This window comes from Penicillium nucicola (assembly GCF_028828085.1).
Source record: "Penicillium nucicola strain IBT 29836 chromosome Unknown utg000005l, whole genome shotgun sequence".
NCBI classification, from domain to species: domain Eukaryota; kingdom Fungi; phylum Ascomycota; class Eurotiomycetes; order Eurotiales; family Aspergillaceae; genus Penicillium; species Penicillium nucicola.
The window spans coordinates 375,468-403,359 of NW_026643129.1; the positions used below are offsets into that span (position 1 = coordinate 375,468).

General features: G+C 49.1%; 11 protein-coding genes across 11 annotated transcripts; 5 read left to right on the plus strand and 6 right to left on the minus strand.

Moving 5' to 3' along the window:
• Nucleotides 1-815: 815 nt before the first annotated feature.
• Nucleotides 816-1,256, plus strand: N7511_005219 (uncharacterized protein; the record flags this gene model as incomplete). The annotated part of the gene is made up of 1 exon (XM_057127596.1): nt 816-1,256. One exon carries the CDS (start codon nt 816-818, stop codon nt 1,254-1,256), a length of 441 nt encoding a protein of 146 aa, XP_056984113.1.
• A 162-nt stretch (nt 1,257-1,418) lies between these two features.
• On the minus strand, nt 1,419-2,698 carry N7511_005220 (uncharacterized protein; the record flags this gene model as incomplete). The annotated part of the gene is made up of 3 exons (XM_057127597.1): nt 1,419-1,457; nt 1,513-2,156; nt 2,236-2,698. 3 exons carry the CDS (start codon nt 2,696-2,698, stop codon nt 1,419-1,421), a joined length of 1,146 nt encoding a protein of 381 aa, XP_056984114.1.
• A 150-nt stretch (nt 2,699-2,848) lies between these two features.
• N7511_005221 (uncharacterized protein) lies at nt 2,849-3,514 on the minus strand (the record flags this gene model as incomplete). The annotated part of the gene is made up of 1 exon (XM_057127598.1): nt 2,849-3,514. The coding sequence occupies one exon, from the start codon at nt 3,512-3,514 to the stop codon at nt 2,849-2,851; it is 666 nt and encodes a 221-aa protein (XP_056984115.1).
• Nucleotides 3,515-4,708: 1,194 nt separating this feature from the next.
• N7511_005222 (uncharacterized protein) lies at nt 4,709-6,409 on the minus strand (the record flags this gene model as incomplete). Its single annotated transcript, XM_057127599.1, has 8 exons — nt 4,709-5,144; nt 5,204-5,271; nt 5,323-5,537; nt 5,588-5,696; nt 5,744-6,014; nt 6,063-6,235; nt 6,296-6,321; nt 6,370-6,409. The coding sequence occupies 8 exons, from the start codon at nt 6,407-6,409 to the stop codon at nt 4,709-4,711; spliced, it is 1,338 nt and encodes a 445-aa protein (XP_056984116.1).
• A 1,005-nt stretch (nt 6,410-7,414) lies between these two features.
• N7511_005223 (putative O-methyltransferase) lies at nt 7,415-8,839 on the minus strand (the record flags this gene model as incomplete). Its single annotated transcript, XM_057127600.1, is given in 5 exon segments — nt 7,415-8,189; nt 8,245-8,403; nt 8,494-8,693; nt 8,743-8,813; nt 8,824-8,839. 5 exon segments carry the CDS (start codon nt 8,837-8,839, stop codon nt 7,415-7,417), a joined length of 1,221 nt encoding a protein of 406 aa, XP_056984117.1.
• Nucleotides 8,840-9,586: 747 nt separating this feature from the next.
• N7511_005224 (putative MFS transporter) lies at nt 9,587-11,473 on the plus strand (the record flags this gene model as incomplete). Its single annotated transcript, XM_057127601.1, has 9 exons — nt 9,587-9,774; nt 9,846-9,995; nt 10,081-10,250; nt 10,297-10,321; nt 10,369-10,664; nt 10,715-10,750; nt 10,797-10,901; nt 10,950-11,163; nt 11,227-11,473. 9 exons carry the CDS (start codon nt 9,587-9,589, stop codon nt 11,471-11,473), a joined length of 1,431 nt encoding a protein of 476 aa, XP_056984118.1.
• A 344-nt stretch (nt 11,474-11,817) lies between these two features.
• N7511_005225 (ATP-binding protein) lies at nt 11,818-14,931 on the minus strand (the record flags this gene model as incomplete). Its single annotated transcript, XM_057127602.1, has 6 exons — nt 11,818-12,614; nt 12,667-13,137; nt 13,191-13,404; nt 13,551-14,576; nt 14,628-14,659; nt 14,727-14,931. The coding sequence occupies 6 exons, from the start codon at nt 14,929-14,931 to the stop codon at nt 11,818-11,820; spliced, it is 2,745 nt and encodes a 914-aa protein (XP_056984119.1).
• Nucleotides 14,932-15,857: 926 nt separating this feature from the next.
• N7511_005226 (uncharacterized protein) lies at nt 15,858-18,085 on the plus strand (the record flags this gene model as incomplete). Its single annotated transcript, XM_057127603.1, has 5 exons — nt 15,858-16,021; nt 16,081-16,411; nt 16,474-17,062; nt 17,116-17,187; nt 17,247-18,085. 5 exons carry the CDS (start codon nt 15,858-15,860, stop codon nt 18,083-18,085), a joined length of 1,995 nt encoding a protein of 664 aa, XP_056984120.1.
• A 1,174-nt stretch (nt 18,086-19,259) lies between these two features.
• Nucleotides 19,260-20,657, plus strand: N7511_005227 (uncharacterized protein; the record flags this gene model as incomplete). Its single annotated transcript, XM_057127604.1, has 1 exon — nt 19,260-20,657. The coding sequence occupies one exon, from the start codon at nt 19,260-19,262 to the stop codon at nt 20,655-20,657; it is 1,398 nt and encodes a 465-aa protein (XP_056984121.1).
• A 1,034-nt stretch (nt 20,658-21,691) lies between these two features.
• N7511_005228 (putative C6 transcription factor) lies at nt 21,692-24,282 on the minus strand (the record flags this gene model as incomplete). Its single annotated transcript, XM_057127605.1, has 2 exons — nt 21,692-24,142; nt 24,208-24,282. The coding sequence occupies 2 exons, from the start codon at nt 24,280-24,282 to the stop codon at nt 21,692-21,694; spliced, it is 2,526 nt and encodes an 841-aa protein (XP_056984122.1).
• A 1,039-nt stretch (nt 24,283-25,321) lies between these two features.
• Nucleotides 25,322-27,848, plus strand: N7511_005229 (repressor protein; the record flags this gene model as incomplete). Its single annotated transcript, XM_057127606.1, has 2 exons — nt 25,322-27,535; nt 27,588-27,848. 2 exons carry the CDS (start codon nt 25,322-25,324, stop codon nt 27,846-27,848), a joined length of 2,475 nt encoding a protein of 824 aa, XP_056984123.1.
• Between the last annotated feature and the right edge of the window lie 44 nt (nt 27,849-27,892).

A 27,892-nucleotide genomic window follows, 5' to 3' on the forward strand; every position in this document is an offset into this window, starting at 1 on the left:
AGTGTACTGTACAGCCCTAGGAGAGGAAGCAATTGTAAGCCCTAAAACCCTAAGGCTTATGGACATGACGTTAGCGTCTCATACATATAGTCTCGACTCAACAATAGTCCGAGTCTCGAGCCTGTTCGCCAGTCCCCCCGCACTGCAAAGGCACTCTGCAGCTCCACCGACGAGGCCTTGCATAGGGCTTGGCCAGGGTAACTAGACTCGTTCCTGGCCAAGGTTAGGGTTGGGGTTGGTCTACTGTACATGTACAGTACGGAAGACACTGAGCGAAAAGATCATAAGTTGCGCCTCCCGCGCATTTCGCGGACTTCATTCCACGCACGGCCGCGTACTTTTGTGCACTTCCCCCAAAGTAGTTTAGCGTCTAGTTCCATACTTCGCTGGCTTGAAGGGCTTCATCTGGCCATTTGTAGGGTTTTATAGATGCTAAGAAAAGATATTATATCAGGCAGTTCGAGACATCATAGGCTGTGAAGCTGATGCTAGTGGTCCATGACCAGATACGTGGACCTCGCCTAGTGCATTGTATCTCTTGTTCAAGACAAAGAGAACATGGAAATAGAAATTATATGAGCATCATATGATTACATGAATTTAGATTCATAGACTATCTAGACTCTTTAGACTGATAGCATCAAAAGAACTGAAAAGACAAGAAGAAGAAGGAGAAGACATTTGCATACTGTAGGTATACCCACTTCCCAATCTGGATTAGCCTCTCCCGAGCTCGAGCTTGAGCTCCAGCTCCGCACTCCCAACTTCTTCACACCTACTCCTACTCCTACTCCTGCACCTGCGCATACCTCTCAATGCTCTACAACGCCCTCATTCGCACCCACCACATCACCTCCCGCAAAAAGGTCGCCGCCCTCAAACGCGCCGCGGACACCCACCAATGCGCCGTGCTCCTCCGGTCCGGCGGGTGTCCGGGCATCATGTATGTCGAGGGTGTGGGGAAGGATCGCGTGGAGATGTGGGTGGATGTGGTGAGAAAGTTGCGATACAAGGACTTTCAATTGGCTACTAGGCCTGATGTCTTGGGAGTGGAAACGGATTCCGGGGAAAATACATCCAGTGGAAGGGAGGGGGATCTTAAGATTGGCAATAAGAAAGACAAAGATGACGACTCAGGGATTGGCACTGGCATTGCGCTTGGTCTTGATGAGGTGGACAGTGTTAAGGAGTTTGGTAGTATTATGGCTAAGAGGGGAGTGTGGCATTGGTGGAGGAGGGGTATGGGGTATGCGTGATGCTTTGCATGTTTTTTTATTGCATGGGTTCGGTGTACGTTACTGTTATGTTCTGTGATATCCCTTCATTTTGGTTTATTTCATTGGAATCATCAAGTCATTTATATTTTGCACTGTACATCATATAGAAATGCCAGTTCATATTCTTACAATAGGGTTTGCTCAGACCGGCGCGGGATAGCTGAGCAATTTACAGATCTCCTGTGAGGCATTAGCATAGGACGGACGAACTCCTTGGGTTGACATATTGACATACCTTTCGATTCCTCCGATACTTATCATAGAGCATCTTCCAGACCTCACGATCTCGACATCCACTCTCCGACGCGGTCCCAGGGTTCTCGTCGCACTTGGGCTGTTCCCGCGCCAGCATGTCCTGCGGCCACATGATCCAAGGTTTGGGAATAGGCCAATCTGAGAAGTGAACAAACTTGGCCTCTGCCAACGCGCGATCGGGATCCCACTGCTCGTGGTCATTTCCCAGGAATCGAGTATGATCTTTGGCGCGGAACTCGCCCGAGAGCAACCCATATTGCCGGTGCGGGAGAACCATCGCCGAGTCTCCGTATAGTTCATTCAATAGCTCCATGTCATACCGATGATCGGTCAGATTCATCTTGACTTGACCGTTCAGTGCGGGTTCCGCGGCACCAGCTACAATAAGGTATTCGTGATAGGAAGGCTGGATGACGACTAGGAGAGATGAGAGGATCTTGGCTTCTGGGAGGAGCCAGTGGGCGCGAGGCATTGCGACGGTGGTGGGAGGGAGGAAGAAGAGCTCGTCCATGGTTTGCAGCAGGAGCACGTCGGAGTCGAGGTGGATGACTCGCTCGTATTGGGATTCGCCAAAAGCCAGGAGCTTGGTGTTACTGGTATCCCATGAGGACTCGGATCCAGCGCCTGTTCAATGAATGGTTAGTACGAGTGTTTCATGGAGTGAGCAAGCGCATCTCCAATTCCAATTTCAATTCCAACGCACCAGATGGGTCCTTGATCCCCTCGATCTTGGTAGGGATGAGTATCACATTGTACTCAAGTTTGGCCTCCAACAATAGCTGGCTCACGCGATCCGTATCGCTTTCAACAATGAGATCCCACTCTTCAGGATAAAACAGGACGCGATCGGCTTTACTCCCGAGTCGATGCAATGCCTCAAACACCATCAAGCAATTGCACATGTAGACCTCGGAGGTGGCATACTGGGTATATGCATAACGTGTCCAGTCCACCTCATCGTAATGAATATGGGGTAAAGGTGGTGGCGGAGGTGGTTCACGGCGCAGCCACATGATAAACAGGACCAGGATGGCGAGTGTGACCCATGTTCGAATGCGACGGAGCTGTCGCTTGGCTATTGACAGAACTGGTTCGTCGGGGATATCGAAGAAATCATCTTCCGAGGCATTTGAACTCCGGCGATAAGGATAGCTCTTGGATGGCATTGTTGAAGTGTGAAGCTGTCGATTGCGCGTCTCTTTATGAATGCACGTGATGGTTATGTCATCGCTTTCCAGGATACTTTTTAACTTAACTATGAGTTACAAGTCAAGTTCACTTCTCATTAGTATCATAAATTCATGTCTATCTTCATTTCACATTAACTCGCAGCCATCTGGCGACGCTGTCACTGTTTGGGCGATGCCCAGCCCAAACAATGTCAGAATGCCAACTGCCTCCAGAACCACCAGTCCACAGATCGACCATCGAGACACAAGTCGAACCTTAGGAATAGGTTGAGACTTGTCTAATCCTAAGAATATCCTCAAAGAGTCCGTTTCATCGACAGACCGCAAAGGCACAGCCTCCGTATCATCTCTCCCAACCCTGACCTTGGGCAAATGATCCTCAATACCCCAAGCCACCGTTCCCAGGACAAAAACACCCATGAGCGCCGTCCCAGCCGGTCCCAAATAATTGGCACCAGTAAAAAGCGTCGCAATATCCAACAGCAGAAATCCTGCAATAATCATGATCCCGGTCAATCCAAATTGGCACTGAATAAACTCGTGTCGCCCGGCCTCGATGATCTGATCATCGTCATAGCCATGCAAACACATGAAAATCGCAAAGACGGCTATCGGGCTCGTGAGAAAGAACTGCGACGAGTAGGCGACCAGGGCCCGGGCGCGAGAGCCGTTGCATGTGTCTGGTAGAGCGAATTGTGTTTGGAGGGTCACAGCGCCAGCAAAGGTCGAGAGGAGGATGAGGACTGTTGCTAGGTCTGTATAGAAGCGCTTGCGTGGTTTAGGTCGGTTCATGGTTGCAGGAGTTCAGTATGCTGTGACTTTATTGTGAGATCTTCGTGAGAGCAAATTGTGGTCTTTATATCTCAGCCTCTAATCCTGGATCGAATTCTTTTTGAGTGACTACGAGGTACAAGTGTGCTATAATTGTCCAGGTCATTTGCCAAGAATCTGACAGCGTTGACACAGCCGGATGTGTGTGACGGATGATGATTATTGGTGAGGCTGCAGCGTTTCGTCAAAGATCGGCAAGCCGATGGAGATGTCCAGGCTGATCTGCATCAGCTGTGCTTGTCGGCTGCGCCATTTTGTTTATGTTTATGTTGGTTCTCTTGGTTGCGATATAGTCAAGTACTCCTTTATTTTCACTAAGTAACGAGTGTCAAAATGTGTCTGTAATCACATTATTATATGCAAACTGTTCTGATACGTTGAAATGGAGGCTTGAGTATTAACGTTAAACGAGACTGATTAAAGTGACTCGGTGACTTAAACCTAAGAATCTAAGGAGAGAGATAAAGTTAACCTATGTATATACTTCAATCGCTGTGATCTCATTCTTCATTTCCCTTCCCTTTCCTCACTCCTCTCTGCTATCCTTTTCTCTTTCTTCCATCTTCCATTCTTCTTCTTTTCTCATAGCTCCGATGACAGTTCGTATCCTTAGTTCAGCCCCCTGGAATCTGACCCGAGATGGCTGATCTAGACCGACCAAGGTCTGTGTCGACGTCAGATCTTTCAGATCTCTCACGTGAAAGTAAGAATCCCCCCAGAGTCAGTTATGCTGCCGCGATACATTCACTTACTCGTATGTATCCAGGAGGTCCTGTCTCATTTGAAACGCTATGTCAAAAAAGTTTCCACGTATGACTTGCTTCGAGGAGTGAAATGGATGAAGAGAGTGTGTTTCCTCATGGATAACGACTCCGGGCAAACAACTATATCTAGAGATAGTGGAATGCTTCTGTGCCATCAAGTTGCTTTCCATCAACACTCACCCAGAACTCCGAATTCCCGATCGCGAACCTGGATGAAGAACTGCAAACTACTTTTTAATACGAGACCTTGAGGCTGTGGATTTTCACATGGCTTACTTGCATTGCCAGTCTGGATATATCGCATGTTGTCCAACATTGTTCATCCAGTATTAAATTATAAAAGGTCTACATATATACCACAGAACCACATCCATATCCATATCCATAAACATCAATGATATCGATCTGATTGCCCCTCGCCACCATCAGGTAATAACCTCGCTCCACCAGAAGAAGTAGACCTCCCATCATCAACTTGAACAACAATATCAGTTTTCACCGTAACACACCCATCATCAAGATGCTCGGGCATTTTGGCCCTGGAAACACGACTCTCAGAGCGTTCATAATCATGTCCCTCCCATTGAGTAGCAGGGTTTTCCTCGTCATTCGCGATGTTCGTCCCCGTCATCGACGAGTCGAGCCACTGATCCTTGGCGCGAGCTCGACGGCGTTTTAACTCTGTGTCTTGGTCTTTGTTTTCCGAGGAGCGAGAACGTGACCAATAGCCGTGTGAGCGGCCTTCACGTCGGTGGTCCACGAACGAACGGAGGAAGAGACGTGCTACTGGAGCGCAAGAGGCGAGTAGGATGCTGTAGTTTTCGATTCTGGGAGGGGTTTAGTATAGGGTCGACGTTGATGGTTTGGGTGGTCAGAGGACACTCACTTTACCCACAGAATAAATGATACAATGTTGTAGGTGAAGTCTGCTCTGTCGCCGAGGGACTTGAGTTTCTAGTGGGGTGGATCAGCTGCTGTATCATTCGTTGGATGTATGGCTCTTACATATGTCTTCACAATAGAAGCACAGCCAGAGAGAAGTAGTGGTCCGCTGAGAGTGAGGGTTTGCCAGATACGACGGGATCGAACAGTGCCACTGATCCTGCCAAACTGGGACCAGAAGGATAGGTTAGGGTTGCGGTGAAGAGTTCGTAGGAAGAACTGCCATAGTTCTACAGCTGCAAGAATTGCAAGGAAGTAATCAATGACGGTGTTGAATCCTTGGATTGGTCAGTGAAAGAAGTTTGATCGGATAGATTTGAGAACTTACCTCCTTGCACAAAGCCAATAGTAGTTTGGACAGAGGGTGACTGGCACTGGACTGAGCCATCTTCTGGAAGGGGAGTCCACATGTAATGGAAGTATTGTACTCGATTCGTCTAGACAACGTTAGTTTGACGCAGACAGCGGAATGAAGAATACGAACCACATAGTATGGGTTTGGACCGCACTGCACTACAATCTGAACAATAGTGATCATATTGGCTACAACCTGTACAATGGCACAGACAATGATCGAAATGCGGATCTTTTTGTCACTTGCAGCAAAGCAAGTCAACAGAAACCACATCATGCCTGTTCGGGAGATCATGGCTGAGCTGACAGCCAACGGTTGAGACAGAAAGTCCCATCTCATAGCATGGGATCTTTCTTCGTTTGTCAAGTAGAAGAAATGGCGACCAAGGCCCCAATTAGCGCTAAGATGAGTCAGTACTAGCAGCGAGGTAGTGAGATTGAAAGCCCACCTCTTCTGAATGAAGGCCATATGAGTTACGTCGAATCCATACGCGACAAGGAAGAATAGATCTTCAATGCCCCAGACTCGCCCGGGCGCAGTAACCTGAGGCAAAGCCCAGCGAACCCAGATTTTGATAGCATAGCGGAACAACAATGCCACCCCGACTACGGTCGTCAGGACCTAGGCAAGTTAGCAGTCACTTTAGCAGTTACGCTATAGAGCCAAGCATTCATAACATACCCAGCAGGCCTCGAACGTTCCCGTTCCTATAGAACATCAGTCGATATCCACAGCCATGACGCCATGAAACATACCAATATCAATATCCCCTTCAACAGGCCTTGGAATTTCCATGATGAAGGTGAAACGCAAGGGCGAGACGTATCAAGTGTCAAATGTCAGTGTCAAAGAGGTCGTCGAGATCTTGCAGCGCGAGCAGCCAATTCAAATACTCCTCATTGCACAAATACAGTACAACGCAGTAGTGAGGGAATAAGGTGGGCGCGCATGGATGCGCATAGAGATCAGATATATCAGAACCAGACTGGCACAAGGTTTGCATTGAAGGTTCTGGGAATGAAGTTCATGCCGACGCTCTCTCGCTAATGGATCTATAGGTCAGAAGCTGGACCAGATTCAAGACACTAGGACTGCGGTCGGAGAGAGCCGAAGAAAGGACAGGGTCTAAACAAGGGATGGAAATCAGGGTCCGCCACACACAGATTGACACTATTGATTCAGGAACTGATCTCCTATGGAAAGGGAGATTGCTCCGTGATCCGGAAGAGTTCATGCACGTCCAGCCCAATCCGAGCTTGGGAAACCTTTTTTCTTCTTTAGCTTTTGATCACATTATTTGCACTTTGACTGGAAACGCGCCCAGTCCATCCCCAGGGACCATGTGGAGGCGTGATACGGATGACATTCCAGAGCGTATGCAATAGCCATGCTGTATCAGCAAGGGATGTCAGACTTCATTTCAATAGCGCAACCCAACGACGTGGAAATGGGACAACAAACGCGATGCTGTAGTCATATTTGAAAACAACTGTAACACAATGGGTTGTTGCCCCTCTGTAGATCTATAGAAAGTCGATGTAGATGAAAACAGTTGCATCGTAGATCTGGGAATCTCACTCTCAGACCTTCAGATCAGCGTTGGCGCGAACTATGAAGCGCTGATCACTTGTCGGTCGCTTGAAGAGTAAGCCCCGGGTGATCAATGTGACGAGTCGAGATGATGCATCGAGTGATAGAAACACGGAGGAGATGGTATTGCCACGACCGAGGCTTAATTCTCACCCACTAACTACAGTATGAGCTCCGAACCATAAACTAAACTATGAACTAAATTATGAACTAAGAAATATCTCGCCTCATCTCCACCAACGACTCCCCAGCCTGGATATACGCTTCAAAGGTCACCTTGAGTCCCGTCAAACTCGCCATCTGTCGCCACTCAGCTGCACTGCGTTCCCGTCCACCATACAGGGCAATCATACTCGCATGAAGCGAGGTATAAGTCAAATTCTTCGCGTACTCAATGATGAGGATCCGCGACCCAGGCGCCATCGCCTTAGAAATCTTCTGCAACAACGCCACAGCATCCAAATCAGGCAAGTTATGCAGGATATGCTGCAGGGAGTAAACGCGCGCCCCGCGGATAGGCTGCTCGCTTGACTCCTTGTAATTCCACTCCATGAGGCGCACACCAGGCACACAGTCAATCTCGGTATTGAACTCCTGCACGATAAGCTCACTTGCCTTCAGCTGCGGATACACAGCCTGGACTTCAAGCAGGAGCTCGCCTCGACCGCCACCAATGTCGACCATTGCAGCCGAGCCCGAGTCACCCTCCACAGCCAATGCACTGTCCAGATCGTATCCCATGGCCTTGACCCGCTCGGGAAATGTGCCGAATTTGAGGAACTTACCCACCATAAAATGGTTGAAGCTGTCCATGCGCCCTTGGGTCTCCATGATGGAGTACGTGTGCTGGGCGGCCAGTTCTGGCTGGCCCATAAGCTGATACGCGTATTGCAAGGGCCCGTCTGCATCCGCGAAGGGGTAAGCAAAGTTCGTGTCCTGGAGCTTCTTCATCAGGAATGCTCCAGCCATCAAGCCCTCGGTGGTGCTATGGTCGTTAGCCTTCTGCCAATGGCGTCTATGCAGGGGGAGGGGAGACAAACAAGTGCAGGGCGCCATGCTGGGCAGAGGGCATGGCGACCATGTGCTTTGTGATGGCATTTGCATTGAACCTGTCCTCATCCACGCGTTCGACAAAACCCAGTCCGGCCATGATGTAGAGTGTATCCGCTGCAGAAAAGTATGTCAGTAGATAGTCGTGTCTATACTATACATACGGGCTGGGCCTACAGGCTAATCTGATACCTAGAGAGAGCCCTTGTCAGTATCAAAGTCCCAATCTCGGCAATAACAGGATGAGAAATGCAGAATTAGCAGACCAGCCAACAGGCATCAAACACGTACTCAGCTCTGGCTCATTGTTGTTTCGGGCTTTGATGCGTGCATTGCAGGTCGTCGTCACCTCCTCGGCAGTCGCCGAAGTACCAAGAGTCACGAGAATATCAAACAGATCAAAATGAATCGCAACCGGTACAAATCCCAATGAAGCAGGCTGCGATCGAGTTAGATGCTAAACACGCCCGAGATATGGTTACACTTACCACGGTGACCGTTGCTGCGAGCGCAGCACCGGGCGGCGCAACTGGGGCAGGGGGGGGATAGGCCCAACAGACTGGCAATACGAGTTAGGAGAGACATGGTGATGGCTGAGATTGGTGAGGAGTTTATGGAAGTAAATCTTATTATATGGAGTTTGGATGGCTTTCTATCTATGAGCTACGAAGTATACAGATCTGCGCACCGGCTAGAATTCCGAATGTACAGAAACCCAAGAGGGGCTTGATTTCTGTATCTTGCGCTTGCTACTAGCTCATTATGGGCCTCCCTTATCCCACTATGCACAGAAGAATTCCTGGTTGTGTGTTACTGGAGGAAAGCAGTCGGGGCGTTATGCGCAAGCAAGGGGCGTCACAAAAGCCTGATCGGCCAAGTAGAGCCGAGAATCTGAAAGTCCAACCCAAGAGTTAAATTGTTCAAAATAAGATTATTGTATGGCGTTACTGCAAGGATCGACTAGTGCGGTTTTTATTAGGGCCCGGGATGTGATAGATTCATTCCTGGATACTTTCGTATACTTTCTGATCCAACAGATCTCAGACACGATGGATCATCCCCTTTGATCTCTCCGACGCCATTCCTCCGGTCTGCCAGTCTCCTGCGGTTTTCATCTTGATTTCAACTGCGCGACAAAAGCCACGCGAGATTTCCATGTGTGGAATCCAAAACCCGCCCATGCATAAAACCTTCACTGCCCGTCACACAGAGCAAAAAGAAAGATCTTCATTCCTTCTTCCACCTCCTTGCTGGACTATCGATTGTTCGGAATTATCTTCCTGGATTCGGATCTATTCTTGGTATAGGTAGTGTGCATAGTACGACGACACTATGGAGAAACCGTTCACGATCGCAAGTATGCGCGAAATGGAGAATGCCACTTCGTTGCAGTCCCTGGAGGCTCGAGATCTCAAGGATGAGTCTGAGTCCAAAGATCCCCTGAATCCCAGGAACTGGAGCTCATCGAGGAAAACGTTGCTCTTCATATCATTAATGACCAGTTCATTGCTGGCAGATGGGTATGCAATCTTTGTCTCACAACTTCCCGCTTAGGCATGAGAATTTGGATTCTGACGGAGAGGAATTGCAGCGCAATGGTCTGGGGCTCGACTCTGATCACGGAGCAAGCCATGGATTGGGACATTAGTATCACCCATTCAGCGACAAGTATGAACTACGGCATCCTGCTCCAGGGCTTTGGGGGTATCTTTGCGGTGCCTCTTATTGAAGCCTATGGTCGGTGAGTGGCTTACTCTTCTGCTTAGGCTCAAGCGCGATCAGCCTTGTTTTATCGCGGGACTAGTCCCACTGACAGCTGCACGTAGTCTGCCGATCTGGCTATGGCCTCAGGTGATCACCATGTTCATGGTTTTGGGCGCGACTCTTTCCAATGATTGGTCTACTTTCACGACCTTCCGATCCCTGCAAGGTCTGTTTGGAACTGTACCTCAGGTTATTGGGTTGCCTATCATTCATGATATGTACACCTCGGCTGGTATGTCAATTCATCCACTTACTTATTCATACTAATCTCATTGCAGAATGGCCGCGTATGATCAATATCTGGTAGGATGTCTTATGCCACGCTGATACTTTGACACTGACCGGTATAGGGGAACTACCTTTCTAGTCGGCCCCTTCCTCGGTCCTGCCATAGCAGGATACATCGGTGCTGGAACAGATTGGCGCACCTCCTTTGGTGTACTTACAGCGATCTATGGCGTGTCCACGGCTATGGTCATCTTATTTGGTTATGAAACATATTATAGGCATGATCAAAGAGGCAGTCCGTCGCGCCTTGCTTCTTACTTTGGCATCGGAAATACTACACTCCCCAAGGTATCGACGTTGACATACTGGTGTCGAATGGTTGTGGTCTATATCTTCAAGTTTCCATTGCTGATGACTGGTAAGGCTTAAAAATCTGATTCGATAGTACTTGCTAATCACGAGTGGTAGGCTTCGCCATATTGGTGACATTTACATGGCCCATTGGTGAGTTACATTTTATCTTAAGGTGTTCTCTATGCTAATTCTCCAGGAATTACAACCACTATCGATAGTTTCTTGCACAGCCCGCCTTATCTCTTTGACACCATTGAAGCGTCATCTATGCGATTTGCTGGTGTCATCGGGGCTCTCTGTGGTATGTGACACTCCTCTCCTTGGAAAAATAATTTCTCACGGATCTCAGGGTGGGCCTTTGGTCACTTCTTCAATGGCTGGATCTTCAAACGACACAGCAATACCTGGCGAACAGAGCTTCGTCTCCACGGTGTTTGGTTCCCAATTGCCAGCATGGCTTGTGGTCTCTTGACATACGGACTCACCATGCACTTCGGCAAGCACTGGATAGGTTTGGCATTCGGCTGGATCATGGTGAATATCGGCATGGTAGCGACTATTGTGTGAGTTGACAATCACATTCTCTTGACTTGAAGTAGTGGACTAATCATTGCCCGATTTAAAAGTGCCATTTCTGCCTATGCATTAGAGAAATACCCCGAGCAATCGACCTGTGTCTCAGCGATTCTGAACATGTGGCGTACCTGCGGCGGATTCGCAGTGGGATACTTCCAGCCAGCCTGGATCATACGCAATGGACTCGGCTTGGTCTTTGGAATTCAGGCTGCTGTTTTATGTGTCGCTATTGTCTTGACAATTACTCCTGTTTTCCTGTGGGAGCGCAAGAGGCGCATGCAAGCTCAAGAAGCATAATTATTGGGCAAATGATTGTATATGAGTGATACGAGGTGCTTTGTATGTATTTTCTCTGTATATGTTCTATATTTTTTTAATTTTTATATCATCACACTTCATGATTGAATAATAAACAAGGCCCGCAGAAGTCAATTGTTAGTTTGATTTTCAGTATAGAGAGTCCCTGGAATATATATTTGGAGAGACTTCCAGTTCATGTATTGAATAAGATAGTAGCTCTGCAAATTTTTAATGTTGTATTGTCCGACAAAATATGAAACCAGGTGTCAGGAAACTCGCAATCAAAGTAAAGTTGACATTTATAGAATACCAGATCAAACTGCTGGGCCAACTATTTATCCTCATGACTTGTCACTCTCACTATCAGATGAACTGGAGGACTCAGATGACTCTGGTGCTTTCTTAGACTTCTTCTTCGTCTTCTTCTCTTTCTCCTTATCCTTCTTCTTTTGGTTCTTTTTAGATTTCTTGGTTGCCTTTTTCTTGGAGGGCTCAGAATCGCTTTCACTGTCACTACTCTCACTCTCATCTTCTTCAGATACCAGATCATCGTCGCTATCCGCGGAATCATCAGAGTCTTCCGCACCCGGCCATTTCGGACGAGCAGCCTTTTTCGAGATCTGTTCCAGGCTATCAGGGTCCACGAAGCTCTGATTTACATCGTCTCTCCGTAGCATGTAGGTCCTCGCGCGCTCCTGGTCAGACTTTCGTACAGACGTCAGATACGACTCGAAATGATTACTGGTCTTGACTACAGCCTTGAAGTGTTTGATCCGCAGCCTAGTAGCCGATGGCTCTTCTTCGGGTTTTTTCAAGCTGTCCCAGTCTGCAAGTACGACAGCTGTTTGAAATGCGTTTTTGATCTGGCGGCCGTTCCAGCGAGTGCCGGCTTTCCATTGCAGCTTGGCGAATTTCATGATTTTCTTCTTATCCAGTATGATAGAGACTCCGGAGGTCTCGTTTGCACGTTCCAGTCGCTCCACGTTCTTCTGCCAGACTTGAAGGGCTTTTTCTTGGTTGAATGGCGGATAGTATAGGGCACAGTGAATTCGGGAAGTAGCTGCTTCGTCGAATTGCCCAACGCGGTTTGTTGTCAGGATCAGGATCCCAGAATAATACTCGAGTACTCGAAGGAAGACTAATCTAGTTAGGGATGTATCTCAAGGGGTATCACTGGATATGCAACTCACCTGAAACCAGACTGTTCTGATGAATATTCCCTCTGATACGCTCGCCCAGGAAAACATCAGCCTCGTCAAGCAAAAGCACACAACCCCATGCCATGGCAAGCTCAAAGAACCGCTCCAGGTTTTTCTCAACCTCTTGTGCAGTATTTCCCCCAATATCACCACAAGTGATCGGGAACAACGGTCGACCAGTGTGGGCGGCGACACATTCAGCCGTTGACGTCTTCCCAACGCCAGGTGCTCCGTGTAAGAGAATAATAAGGCCTTTGCCCTTGCCTCTAACAATATCAAATTCCCGTTGAGTGGAAGCCTTTGCTAGCCCTGCTTTTGAGGCTGGTTTTGCGCGGGCATGTGTTTTAACCAATGCTCTGATAATGTTTCGATGCCTTTTGGGCAGAACCAGGTCATCAAAGGCATCATATTCTCCCTCTTTGATGCTTTGGACCTCGGTCAATAATTCGACGTTCAATGGGTCTAAATTTCATCAGCCGATTTGACCAAGTTATTAGACTTGAAAGAACACATACACCATTTGCGACTGAAAAAGACATATCCATATACTCTGGCCGGGAGAAGAATCAGATGATCTTCCTTAAGCTCCTCGGGGAAGCGAAACTCAAGCAACGAGGTCTCCTGAATAAACTTTAGATACTCAGCTTGCTCATAATCTACATTATCGTATTGGTATTCGTTCTCCCTTGTCTCATCTGGATCATCCTCAATTGACTGGAGGACAACTTTCTGAAAAGATCAGGCTTCTCAATGCCTGGCTGTTCACTGCGTAAGGCCATTTTATAATCAATGACAACATCACTATCGATCTTTGAAGGCTTTGGTTAGTTTGAGAACCCTTTGCAGGTAGCGTTTGAAGAGAGCTAATTACGAACCTCTTCCAGCTTATGGAACTTATCAGTCCTTAGGTTAAGCCCCTTGTAGTGTCTGTGAGATACTTGGGCAATTTCAACAAAATTTCGACCACGTAAGGTGATGTTCAGTGTGGCGGACTGGCCAAGGTACTCCAAGGGGAAGACATCTAACGCACTGACGGAGAGCTCCCCAACATAGGGTCTGATGTGGAAAATGACACGAAGAGGGCCCACTTCTATACCATCATAGTCAAGATGGAAACAGCTGATGACAAGGTTAGAACCGGCGGTGTGGCTTGTTCGGCTCTTGGGATCAAGGGATCGGCGTCCACCGCAGACTTGCAGGACGCGATAAACCTGACGATAGTTCTGGTGGCTGACGATTTCCTGTCCTGGCCAGAATATATACCAGAGGTGCGAGAAGGGAATAGTTGTTAAGGTTCCCTGGCGTGCCTGATGATATGTTCGCACTACATGCGCCAGGTCATTGTCAAATAAATAGATCAAGGCTCTGAATCCATCTAAAATGGCTCGGAACTCATCCAGATCATCAAAAATGTCTCGTATCTTGCCAGGAATAATTGAGCCATCGGCATCAGAGCTCAAATCAGTTCCGACTGAAAAAACATATGGTAGCCACACTCTGGAACGTGTGATGGCAGGTTTGTCTGGATGAAGATCTGCCTTTTCCAAGAATTCCTTTTCAAGTTCTTTCAGTCGTGCTCGAAATTGTTGTTCAAACGGAACGATGGCTCGAAACGGCGCGACATGATAAAGATTAAGATCTTCTATTCCACAGACTCTTGACATTTCGTTGCGAAGCTTGTAATTCATCAGACAAATCCGAGCAGGTAGTGTGACCTTCTTCTCGATCGCTGAATCTCCGGCATAGTTTGATGGCGAGCCTGCCATCTGATCTGTTGCCCCAGAATTGTCTGTCGTTCCCACATAGATATGGCTATTGACAGCAAGGTTCTCGTATTTTTTCCATAGCTTGTCGGACACATAGGTGATACCTGCGCGGGACCGGAAGTGCTTGGATGCTTCCTTGTACTTTTTCAGGATCCCCTTTTCTCTTTTTGCTCTCTTTCTACATACGACAACTTCATCATCATCGCTATTCTCCGTATCTGGTTGGTGTTAGCGATACGCAAGGCTTTCAAACTTCCACCTCTTCGTCAATGATACTTTACTGACCCTTTTCCTCGGACGAGGCTTCTGAATATGGATTTTCTGCTGCTGCAGGAGCCTTATATTTACCTATCTCTGTTTGTTCCTCGTTCAATGTAAAGGTCAGGCGCTCATTTTGGACTGCCTCCTTCTCAACAATATGGACGTCTGTGTTTTCACTGGCAAGCGTGGGGGGTTCCCCTGTGCTGGTTTCGGTCGCTAGGAGCGACATTGTAACTGAAAGCTGGACGTCTATTGGAATGGGTGCCAGGAGATCAAACTTTGACCTTGAGAAGAATGAAATCTGACACAATGGCAAGAATCTGATAGGTCTCGTGCTATTTTATCTCATCCGGCACATTTTATGTTGCCCTCTTGCAGGAGCGGAACGGCTCGTTATGTTTGCCCAACATGATGTTGAGAATTTTGGCGGCAGGAATGATCCATGTCAGAATATGACATGTCAAAACCGCTGTTGTGATTCATCACTTGAGGAATCTAATTAGGACTAAAATGAGGGAAATAATTTGGCTATATACAGGGTCCTCACTGGTGAGAATCCTCAGACTTAAACAACTCAGTGATCTATTCAAAAGATTATCTTTATTTTACCCTCTTTCAGTCGTCAATATTTCCGCTTTCATCTTAATTCTCAACACAGGAAACTCACTCGAATGAGGGAGGGGTATTTACTATTTCAATCTCTTTGCAGAATGAAGGCATGCCCAAGCAGCAATAAAGACCAATAGAGGGGTTTGATAATCCACAAAAATGCAATTCCCGGCGGTTCCGACAGAAATAACGCATTCGAGCCCATCATATGAGAGAAACAAGCTATAGCGTGTACACGTTGCTCTCGCATGGCTTATGGCTGCAGCGTTAGCAGCTGAAATCTCACCCAGCCGCATTCCAACCGCCGTAGCCACAAGATTATTGGATTATCCGAAGCGAACCAATCCATCTATCGGGCTAAAGACCGCCTCGCGGGCTAGCCCCGCCATTCTCTAAAGATTAGTTTGACAGCGAGAACAGACTACGCTAAATATCTCATAAAAGACAACCACATTTATAGCTCGCGCTCGTCATACAAAGGGAGCGATGCCAGAATTACCGCCAGACTTTTCTCCAATACACTCTCCGGGGCAAAGTATCCAGCTCATGCTGAAAGAAAATCAGCGCATTCAATCCACCATAGAGGGTATCACTAGAAGATACACTTCGGAAGAAGAACATGGGCTTGGTCTACCGGCGTCCCTGGCGCAGTTTGACCCCAAGTCGCAACAATTCGTCGCCGCTAAGTTTGAATCTAAAATAAAGGACATGTGAGACGAGTGGAATATTTCCCAAATATTTCAAGCTAAAGTGCTCATAAAATATTTAGTGAGAAAATCTCTCAACGGCAGGCTGTGGTTACTGAAGAAGAACAAAAGTTTATTCAGGCGCTACGGGACTATGAGAAAGATGCAAAACCAAAGTACAGAACCGGCGTCAAAATTGATGAAATACACACATTGGCCGATGTGTGGGAAATGCTTGATACAGCAGTCGACGACTACGAGAAAGGAAAGAAAGCTGGGGTCTGGGGTCGAGTCCGAAAAGCGTTCGGGGGATTAGGCGAGAACGGAGCAGCCGTCGAGCAGTGGCTAGGACTGCTACCAACTGAGTCCCAGTATATGTCTGTTGTCTGTGGAGGGATCAAATTGATTCTCAAGGTACGCCCATGATCCCGGGTCACGTCCCTTAGTCACCCAAGCCCTAATCCTGACGCAACTAGGCTGCTGAGAGAATGAAAAGCATCCAGGAAGCCACTCTCAGCGGGCTCCACGATATTCCAGTCTTATTAAATGGAGCGCAACGAGTTCTTGGAATATACAGATCCTCTCAGCGACTTATAGATCTGAGTGATGCGCTTTACGCGGCGACTCTAACAACCTTAGGCCATTTACTGCATTACATCAGCCGGAAGTCCACAAAGCGAGCTATAGAGGCATTATTCAAACAGTCCAGCTTCGAAGAAGATCTCATGGGAAAATTGGGTGACATGCGAAAATGTCGAGACGCCTTCAATGAAGAGGCCAGGATTTGCGCTTTGGAGATGCAAGAAAGTTGTGAGAGCATGCTGCAAGAAACCAGCAGTGGTACCAGAGACATCAAGGAAGAAATTGACAGTATGAAAGTCTTCATGCTATTGACGCACAAAGAGCAGATTAGGTCGCAGCAGTTCCTTCGAGAAGAAGCTCTATGGGCGCGTGAAAGCAATAAGCGCAAGGAAGAAAGAGATGAATCAATGCTTTTCATACTGAATGAACTGTATGGAGCACTGAAGAGTATGCCATTGGTAATAAGAGAAGCCTGGGCAAGGAGTAAGTATCCAACTTTTATGACGTCCAACTGAATCTAACACGTCTACATCAAGACCAACCATATGATGCGGCATATGTCCCTCTGATGTGTTTATCTGCCAATGCACCAGAGGCGACAGGTCAAAGTAAGATATAGCACGAATTCTGTCTTTGCCACTTTTGCAAATCTCATCATTGGTTTTAGAATATACCCAAAGTGACTTGCACCATATAATCCTGTCAAGGCTTGATTTCAACGCGAAACGGATTCAACTTGACGTCGAAGAGAACTACGAGCACGGTTACACATTACTTTTGAGCGAGCAAGATTGCTGTGTGTACGCACTGTCCTCAAGCGACCTGGCCTCATGGATCACATCTCCAGCTTCCCGCATCCTGGTCATCAACGGGAACATGGACAGCGCACAGCTTCACTCCCCACTGAGCTTCTTGTCTGCCAGACTTGTTTATACACTGGATTTGCTACGAGAGAGAAATTCCAAGGGCAAACATCAAGTTGCAGCTGTGCATTTCTTCTGTGGTGAGCACACGGATCGCGAGGATACTATGAATTCCGCAACCGCGATTATCAATAATCTGCTTGCGCAGCTGCTTTCTTCATTCAAGGACACCAATCTGGAGCGTCTGGTCGCTCTCGGTGATTTCGAAAATAACAGTCTAGATGATGTCTTGCGGCGATTCAAAACTGCCTTGAAACTTCTCCACTCGACAGCCGTTGTCTTTTGTATTGTGGATAATCTGCCATTCTATCTTTTCAGTGAGCAGACATCCGAGCACACGCAGATCTTGGTTCGATGCTTAATCAGACTAGCACACAGACAAAGAAAACTACAAGAAAAATCAGGGCAAGGTTGTACATTCAAGTTGCTACTTACCGCTCCAATGCAATTCATGGGATCGGAGTTCAGTCTACTCAAAGATGACGAAGTTATGAACATGCCAGTACCTGTCCCCCAAAGTGGAGGCTTCACAAACATGAAATGGGAGTTGGATGTGGGGTCAGAAGTAGCCAGAATAGCTTGAATACGTATATTGCATGTATTATGGCATGTTTAGATTGTTAAGCTCTTACTGTATTTTTCTCGACATACTCAAACTGAAACACACCAACGACACGAGGTCGGATCCTCTTTCTTCCAGTCATATACGTATATCCGAGGCAATAGCTTTATAGGGGTCTTTCGCAATTGAATCTATAGTTCACCTCCTTTTCGGGTCAAACCCCACATCTAGCCCGCCCCAGAACTCAAATATTGGCTATTTGTACAGTATGAGTCTATTGAATATTCTCTCATAGCTACATAACGTACAAATTTACGGGAATATACCTTGCTACTGATGCCGTATATTTATTCTATTCTACCTAGCATGGGTCATACTTTACACAGTTCAGACGTTTCAAATAAATTAGCCAAAACCTCAAACCCATATCCAGTGACATGGCAAAGAAGTGGAATATTGAAAGTTTGATTGGAGTTTGAATTAGGGCTCCACAAGAGAACGGCGAACCCCTTAACCTGCCGGCAAACAGCGTAAACCAGACAAACAGACAAAACAGACCTGAAACACCCGTGACTTCATGCCTGATCGATCGGGCGTCGATCTCAGCCGGTGATCCGGTTTCAGGGCGCCTGTCACTCACTTCAAGCTTCAACTCCAAACGAGAAGCTTGACTTGGATCACTTTGGTCACTTTGGTCATTTCTTCACAGTATGGCGTCAATATGTAATTCGAAACGTTGAACCCCTAATCTTACGATCTTCAACCTCCTGAATGTCCCCCACTGCAGTCCAAGTCGATCATTGCCTTGACATGAGCCTAAGTGCCGCAAGCGATGACGCTTCCCGTGGGGCAGCGGACAGGCCCTGCGAGACGCCACAGCCTCGTTGGCCCATGGGCCGCGTGGTTGCTGATCGTTCCCCAATGAACTTGGCACTTGGCCTATCAAGCTCATCGAGGGAGCGCTGCTACCGAATGCAATGGGGGGTGCCTGTTCTCCCGGCCCATGGATCGTCCTACGCGCCGAGGTGAACTGGTTTGCTCTCCAGGCGATCACTGTCCCTTTTTTTCTGCCCCGGCGCTTGCATGATCCCTTCTTCAGTCCTCGACTTCCTCTCGTTAGCTGGATGGCCTCATCCTTTTCAATTCTTACCTAAATTATCATTCATTGTCTTTCAATTGGCGACAATCGGCGATCATGTTCAATTCTCCACGACGATGGATGTTCGTCGTCTTTCCACTCCTTACATTTTGTTTGATTTATTACCTCTTTCGACTGCCTGAATCCAACCCCATACCAGTCACGGATTCCGAGCCATTATCTTCATCTGGTGCAGAAACCATCGTGGTAGGAGAGGAAAAGCCCGAGACAAATATTGCCGCCGAGAAAACATCAGAGAATCTCCAGGACAAATGTGGTCATTTGCTACACGGCCTCGACAATGTCATGGTCGTCCTGAAGACCGGAGCTACCGAATCCCTCGAAAAAGTGCCCATTCACCTCGCCACTACTTTCCAATGTGTCCCACACTTTGCCATTTTCTCCGACTACGAAGAAACAAACAACGGAATCCGTACCTATGACGTCCTCCGCAACGTCAGCGACGCAACCATGCAAAAAGAACCCGAATTCAACATCTACCGCCGCCTCCAAGAAGTCGGCCGTGAAGGCCTGACCGACGACGAGTGGGGCGACGACACAAACGGACCGTTAGGCAAAGTCAACAACCCTGGATGGAAGCTGGACAAGTGGAAATTCCTCCCCATGATCGACCAGGCCCTGGAGGTCATGCCAGATGCAAAGTGGTACGTCTTCCTAGAAGCCGACACGTACATGGTATGGCCGAACCTAGTCAACTGGCTATCCCACCTCGACCACACCCGCCAGTACTACCTCGGCAGCCCAATGCAAATTGGCGAAACCCTGTTCGGATACGGCGGAGCAGGCATCGTTCTATCCAGCCAAACCATGCAACGCCTAAGCAGCTACCGCGCCCGCGCCCAAGCAGACCTGGAAGTAATGACCGCCAACGAATGGGCCGGAGACTGTGCCCTGGCACGGGCTCTGCGCGATGTGAACGTGGACTTGACCTGGGCTTGGCCGATGATGATGACCTCACGCCCGTGGGAGATCGACCACTTCTCCGAAGGCTACGGTCGCCAGCCCTGGTGCTACCCAGTCATCTCCTACCACCACATGCAGCCCCAGGATATCGAGGAAATGTGGAAATTCGACCGTGGATTCTTCGCCAGCGGCAAAAACGCCCTCATGCTACACGCCGACGTCTACCAGAAACTGATCTACGATGACTCCTTCACCGTCCGTGATGATTGGGATAACCTCTCCGGCGCCAAGATCGACTTTGCTGCCGGTGTCATCCCTACTGCTGATATTTGTGCGGAAGTCTGTGCTCGCAATCAGGAGTGCTTGCAGTACACCTTCAGTGAAGAAGATCGCGTCTGCAAACATGCCCCGACCACCTTTGCAGGTGTCGCTAAGAACGGCACCCATTCCGGCTGGATGGGTTCTCGCGTGCAGAAGCTTCTGAGATCCTTCCAGCATTCGTGTGCTGAGGTTCAATACATCTACGTCTGATGGCATTTACATTGGCCTTTTTTTCTTTTCCTTTCTGTGGTTTCTTCTTGTATATATATACACATTCCTGTCGTTCTTCATCTCTCTTTTCCTTTCTTTTTCTTTTTCTTTTTTATGCTCTCCTTTGCATGTACTCACGTGGACACTTTCGTGCGATGGGAATTCATTGGCAAGGCGTTATACAACGGCGCAGTTCTGATATCGTCTGCCGGGCAGACAAAATACGACACTGATCCTTGGGTCATTTTATTTCTGTTCCACCTTATTGTCATTCTATATTGATTTTTCAGCGATACCAGATTTTCGAATCGTTCAATACTTCAAATTTCATGACCACACGGTTTTTGATGCGAATTGTGAAATGTCACTAGAAGTAGACCTTGAATCGGCTTTATTTCAGTAATCAATCATACCAGTCAGTAATTTTAGTCGTCTTTCTGTTCAACTTTGTCCTTCAGATGACACTCGAGATCGAAGAAAACAGACATCTGTCGTAAACTCGATGGAGGATCTTCACGGTTCGAGATCACCTCTACTCTACTGAGCTACGCATATATCAAGAATAGATTGTAGTCGTTCTTGAATGACGAATAGAATGATATAAATGTAAAACTACAGGATGCTCAGGGTCATCTATTCCGAACGGAAAGAAAGGCTTTTGCAAATGCGCTGGACTTGTTCCAGTACGCGGGTATATATACATGGATTCGTGGAACTGTTTGTTCCGAGGAAGAATCTCTTGTTCTTCGCATGTTGAGGTGGATGGTATGGTTGGTTTAGATGCTGTCTCTCATAGAGTTATGGAGTATGGCGAAGTCGAGGTGGAGCCATATCAACTTGATTGTGAGGATGGGTGTGGTTGGATTAGGAGATCACTGTGCTCATGTTGGCCAGAATGTCGATCTCCTGGATTGAATTTCTCGTGATGAATCACGAATGCCGACGAGGTGCGGGCAGATAGGCGTCTTGAAGAAGGGTAGAGTAGACTACACATAATGAGTCAATCCTAAAGGCAAACTGAAAATTGAAGTTCTTCAGCCAGCCATGGATTCCTCGGGGACTTCTTGGAAAGTCTCTGGGAAGAATCCTGGAGGTGGCCAGATATCTGCAATGGAAGGTGGATGGACCAGAGGTTGTGATCCAACCAGTCGATCGGGGTCATGACAGAATGCTTGGAAGGTGGTATCATCCAAGAAGCCGAAATCCTTCAAGCCAGCTTCGCGGTTGGTGGCCCATTCCGTGGTATCAAGGTATGCAAGATCCTTGAAGATGGCATCGATGTCGCCCATAGATGCAGCATTCCCGGGCATCATCAAGCTCGAGGTTGTTGAGTCGGGCGTTTGAGGCTGTTGTGTTTGTTTGCCTGGTGTGGTATTTGGATTATACATGGATTCTGGGTCACTGCGCGGGACTGATGGGTCAGGTATGACTTGTTGGGCTTCTATCGGCCGAGGCATGGGAACGTCCATCATGGTCATATCTGCGTTCTCCATGACTGAGTCTTTGGGTGTTATGGACTGAGCATCGACTGGCATGCTGATACCGAGAATAGATGAGCTGTAATCGCTTTCACCATTGGGTATTAAGCCACGAACTCCATTTGGCGGTTGCATTGAGCCAGGAGCGGATGAACTTCCTTGGAAGGGGAATACTGGTGCATTACCGGCTTGCTCTGAGAAAGTAGATTGGCCAGTGGCGTCTTTAGACTGCTGCCACCTTTCCATGACAGAGACTAAAGAGCTGTAGGCTGGCCAGGTCGAGCTGAATCCAGCTGTTTTGAGCTTGAACTCCTCTGCCCATCTGGCGAAGGGGAAAGTGTCGGCTGAGTCGGTAGTCTGCCGCAACGCGAATGCCTGCTCGGTGATTGTGCGAAGACTCAATTCAAACAACGGTGGGAGTCCACAAACGGGGAAGTTCTCGAGGTGTTGGGTGAGCATGGACAAGCCTCGGTACAGAAGCTTCTTGGCTCCTTCCGTGGCTGGGCGCTGAGAACGGTGTAAACCCTGTTCTCCTGCAATCAGCTGCAGATAAAGCCAAAGTAGCGTGGCCACATAAGTCAGCCCGAGGTAGCTTTGATGGGGAAGCAAAGCCGAATGACGTTCTGGATAGATGCTTTCTGGCCCAATCAGGCGACAACCGAGTGGTAGAAGATCATCCCATCGTTTTAGCTCCATCACTAGTTGCTGGGCAAAATGGGCCATGTTCAAGCCTGAGTGCATGTTCCTGGATATGTTATTGAGAACAGTCGCCAATTCGACCAAGCGATTGAAGCAACTCAAAGCCATCAGTGGCCCTCGGCGCGGAGGATGCTTGCTGGTTTTTGAAGCACCTGTGGGTGGTAAAACATCAACCCAGGAGTTCCATTCCTCCAGCCCATCTTCCTCCAAGAGACCAACAGAGGATAGGTCGCCCGGAGGCATGGCCGGACATCGCGATAGTCGGAAAGAGAGCATTGAATCAATGACAAAGCATCCCAAAAAGACTGCCTTGCCTTGTCTGCGTTCATCAGACCGCCGACTGTCGGTGGAAGTGCCCAGACCCATTGCAAGAGCCATGCGCACTGCTTGGCCGCTCAGCAGCCAAGCTGCCGTCCAGTCTTCCAGGCCCATATTGACCAGGGAGAGGAGCAGCAATGCCTGAATATGGTTAAGTTCATAGCGGTCTTTCTCCGTAGGAATGAGGCTTCGTGACACCGCATAGTATTCTTTCGCGAGAGTCACATTTCCTGCGGGGCCGGCCCGTGAATTGGTTCGAGATTGAGTGATGGTATAACTTAGGATAGCCCATAGCGCAGCATGATCTCCAGATCCCGGAGATGTCGTCGTAACCGAGACAGGCGAGTTGGCATAGAGGTACGAAGCGCGCAGGATGTTATGTTTCGCGATTATAGGGAACCACGAATGGGTAACGGCGAAATAGATATCGAGTAGCTGCGAGGTGTGCGGAGGCAGCTGTAACGTGTGGAGGCTCGTCGCATCCGCCCGAGTCTCCGGGATTTGCGACAATCGTGCTCGTTTGACCCCCGGAGACGACGGAGAAGGCCCCACCACGCGCGGCGCATCCGGACCGAGAGGTGTTGAGCTGCGAGCGACTCGAAGCCACTGACCGTTCGCATCGTCTTGCAGGTTTCGCAGCCTCTTCCCCGTCACCACTCCTTGTGGCGCATCGGAATTGGAGAGCATCTTCTCCAGCGCCCCATATAATCGGCTCGTCTTCCAGGATTCGTGTAAGCTTTCCGACGAACCGTCATCCGACCACACCGACATCAGTCTGTCGCGGTGGCCCGCCGACTCGGCCGTTCCCAACATGGCCAGCATGGTGTCCTCGAACCCGTCAATGTTGCAGATCGACAGTGCCCACAGCTTCTCCAGACCCCGGACGTAGCCCTCGGGTAATCCGCGTTTCTTCGCATGAGGATCGTACGAGCAGGCTTGGCCGGATGCTCGACAGGCGGAACATGCAGGACGAATCCCGTCACATTTGTCCTGGTAGCAGAGCGTGTCAGAACCAGGCGAAAGTAGGGGGGGGAAAGCAGGCGCATGTGACTTACTTTTTTGCTGCGACAGCGATCGCAGGCTCGCGAGACCCTCTTGCGCCGCGGGGCCTTGTCTGAGCCCTCGTCCATGGAGGGTGGAATTCCTCAGGTTCCCATATAGAGGTGTCAAGTTGAAAGTGGTCTGTAGAACGTGACGTTAGGTGGTTTCCGCGGTGGTCATGTTCCTGTAGAGGAGGAATGCGGCAATCCGGAAGAGAAAGTCCCAGGAATTCAATATTTCCAGAAGTCAAAAGAGTGGACTCTCGATCTCGGCCACGGCAAAGACGCTGGAGGAAGATATCGGGAGTTGGGATCTTCGGGCCAGAGGTCGGCTTCGGGGTTTCCCCACGTCTCCACGATTTAAGTAGGCTTCCGTGATGTATGAAGGGCGATGACCATATGTCCCCTCTGGATTATGTGCTATATATATACCATATTTTCTATTTTCTATCCTCTATCCTATACTTATTTTCCTAGACTTAGACTTTCCAATTCAGAATTTCGAAAACATCACTAAGAGACCGGATGTACGCTACGACTCGAAAGCCGAACTCTCCGATGGCTCCGTGGAAACTGCCGAGCATCGGCAGTTTCAAGGACTACGTAAGAGCTGACTCAGGATGAATCAGGCTTCCAGATATCCAAGGGTGCTATTGAGTATACGATACAGGAGTCTGCTACTATTGAACTATGAGAGGGAACTGGAGAGCCGGAATAGATTCCGCCAAGTGGATATTCAGTGCTGAATGAGACCAAACACATCCGGACATCCTGACACTAACTGAACGTGCAGAACGAACTTCAGCCGAGGACCTCCAAGACAGAATCTCGGTGTATGACTCAGCTGGGGAAAAGGATTCTGCCGCTTGACCCCAGGCGGCAGTTTCTCATCCGGGGAAATATGAAGACTTGGGATCTTCACATGGACACACCTGGACACTTAACTTACACGCCATTGCACCGACAGTCTCATAACTCGGGTATGTGCGTGGTTATTATCCCTCGCTCTCGCATCTCTTGACACTCGGCACATCTACCTTTGACCACTCTACTGTGCGCCAGTGAATATGGCACTCGCCTCGACTTAGTTCTCGCCGCAACATAGACCTCCCCTCGATCTGTTGCCGCCATGCTCGACTATAAGCCCTCAATTCCACCTACCGTGAGGCCCTCCGATGTCCCCGTCGTCGGATCCATCCCTCAGACCGTGCCCCGCGACCCGGCCCCACGAACTTTTGCTCCCGATGCATCCCTCGTTCTAGTCGGCATTCGCGGCTGCGGGAAACGCTCCCTGGGCTTTGTCGCAGCTACCGCGCTCAAGCGACGATTTATCACCGAAGACCACTACTTCCGAGAAGTCACAGGGGTCACGCGACAGGACTACCTCAAGACCTATGGCAGCCAGGAGTTTCAGCGCCGGGACATGGAAGTGCTGAAGATGATGCTGGATAATCATCGCACGGGTTGTGTCATGGAGTGTGGATTGGGTAGTCTGACGCGACCGGTTCAGGAACATCTGCGTCGCTATGCCCGGACTAATCCCGTGGTTCATCTACTGCGCGATATTGATCGCATTCAGCAATTGCTCGGGCTGGAGGACCAGGCGGTGCGTCTGTTCCGTGAGGGAGACCCCATGCATCGGATGTGTTCCAACTTTGAATTTTACAACCTGGAAGACCGGACAGGCGCGGCGGACGATGGCAGCCCAGATCGTCGATCGGTCGATTACTCGTTCAAATTGCAGGGAGCAAAGGAAGATTTCACTCGGTTCGTGCAATTTATCACTGGACTGGACGTCAATTACTCCAGCTATGACTCGCCTTTTGTGCTGCTGGAGACGCCACCAGAACTCCGCTCTTTCACACATGCTATCCTTGTACGGTCCTCAGACCTGATAGCCGACGCAGTGAAACTGACGGAGCTCGAATCCGGTGGAGATGCTATCGAACTCTGTGTGGACCGCTGGGGCCCAGAAATGGCAGCTGTCACCAGTAAACAGGTGTCGGACTTGCGTCGAAGTGCGCGAGTTCCGGTGGTTCTGTCTGTGGACACCTCCGCCACTGGGATCGGCTCGAACGAAACCACCACTGCTCGAACCTACTTTGAGATCCTCGAACATGGTCTACGCTTGGGAGTGGAATACCTCGTCGTAGACCTGTCCGAGAACCAATCCCGGCTGGCTGGGATCATTCGTGGTCGTGGAAATACCAAGATCATCGGCCAGCAGGTCTTTAGCCCATCTTCTCCAATCACATGGGACAGTGAGGGCTGTGTCGCCCTCTATCACGACGCTGAAAAGCTCGGTTGTCAGTTGGTCCGCCTTCTGCGCGTTGCAACGAAGCGCGAGGACAACGCAGCTGTGATCGAGTTTTCGAACAAGATCAACGCGCTTCCAGGCGACCACCCTCCGCTCATCGCCTACAATATTGGAGCTTTGGGCCGCACATCGCAAGTCTTCAACTCAATTCTCACCGGGGTCACACACCCGGCCATCACCCGGTCAGCAGAGAATGAACATGATCCTCAAATGACCTCGCGTGATGCTGTACGCGCCCTCTTCCAGACCTATATGCTCGATCCCTTGAAATTCTACATTTCCGGAGAGAATGTAGCATACAGTCTATCCCCCGCCATGCACAATGCTGCACACCAGCACTGTGGCATGGGCCATACCTACACCATCCCTGACTCGCCTTCACTGGCAGTGTTAGACCGGCTGGGCCGGGACCCGCACTTTGGAGGGTCGAGTGTGGTCCAGCCGTGGCGAGTTCAAGTATATCAGAAACTCGCCTCCAAGAGTCGACACGCCGAAGCAATCGGTGCCATCAACACTATCATGCCACTCCGCGGCCACGCCGACGGTACCATGTACCCACTGCAAGAACAAGCCCGGCGTCGCAACCAGGCTGGCCGCGTGTTGGGCTGGTACGGCGAGAACACAGACTGGGTCGGCATCATGACCTGCATCACGCGCCATCTCTCCCCGCGCAATGCAATTAGCGCGAAGACAACAGGTCTGGTCATTGGTGCTGGTGGTATGGCGCGGGCCGCCATCTACGCCATGCTCCGTCTGGGCTGTCGAAAGATCTTCATCTACAACCGCACCCAGTCCCGGGCTGAGGAGGTCGCTCGCCATTTCAACTCCTGGGCTTCCTCGCAGGTCGGCTCTGCTGAGGTGGTTCGTGTCCTGCACTCCCTGCAACAAGATTGGCCTGCAGATGCCACGCAGCCTAGTCTCGTTGCATCCTGTGTACCGGCAGACCCGGACCGAGATGAACCCCCGGCGAACTTTGAAATGCCAGTTCAATGGCTTGGGAGTCCCACGGGGGGTGTCATTCTCGAGGTAAGATGATATCCATCTCTGTTATAGCGTATCTATACTAACTGCGATCTAGTTGGCCTACAAACCCCTTGATACACCACTTCTTCGACAAATGCGTCGAGTCCGTAGTGAGACTGGACGACCCTGGGTCCTATCAGATGGACTGGAGAATGTGACTGAACAAGGCATTGCCCAGTTCGAGCTGATGACTGGCCGCAAAGCACCTCGGCGATTGATGACCTATGAAGTTCTACGGAACTACGTCGGTGAGAATGGGTCCTTTGATGAGAAGACCATCCAAGCTCGTCTGGATGGCTTAGGGCCTGCCATTTAAATCCAATAGTAAAATAACAAGAATTCTGCTCTATTCTACTCCAT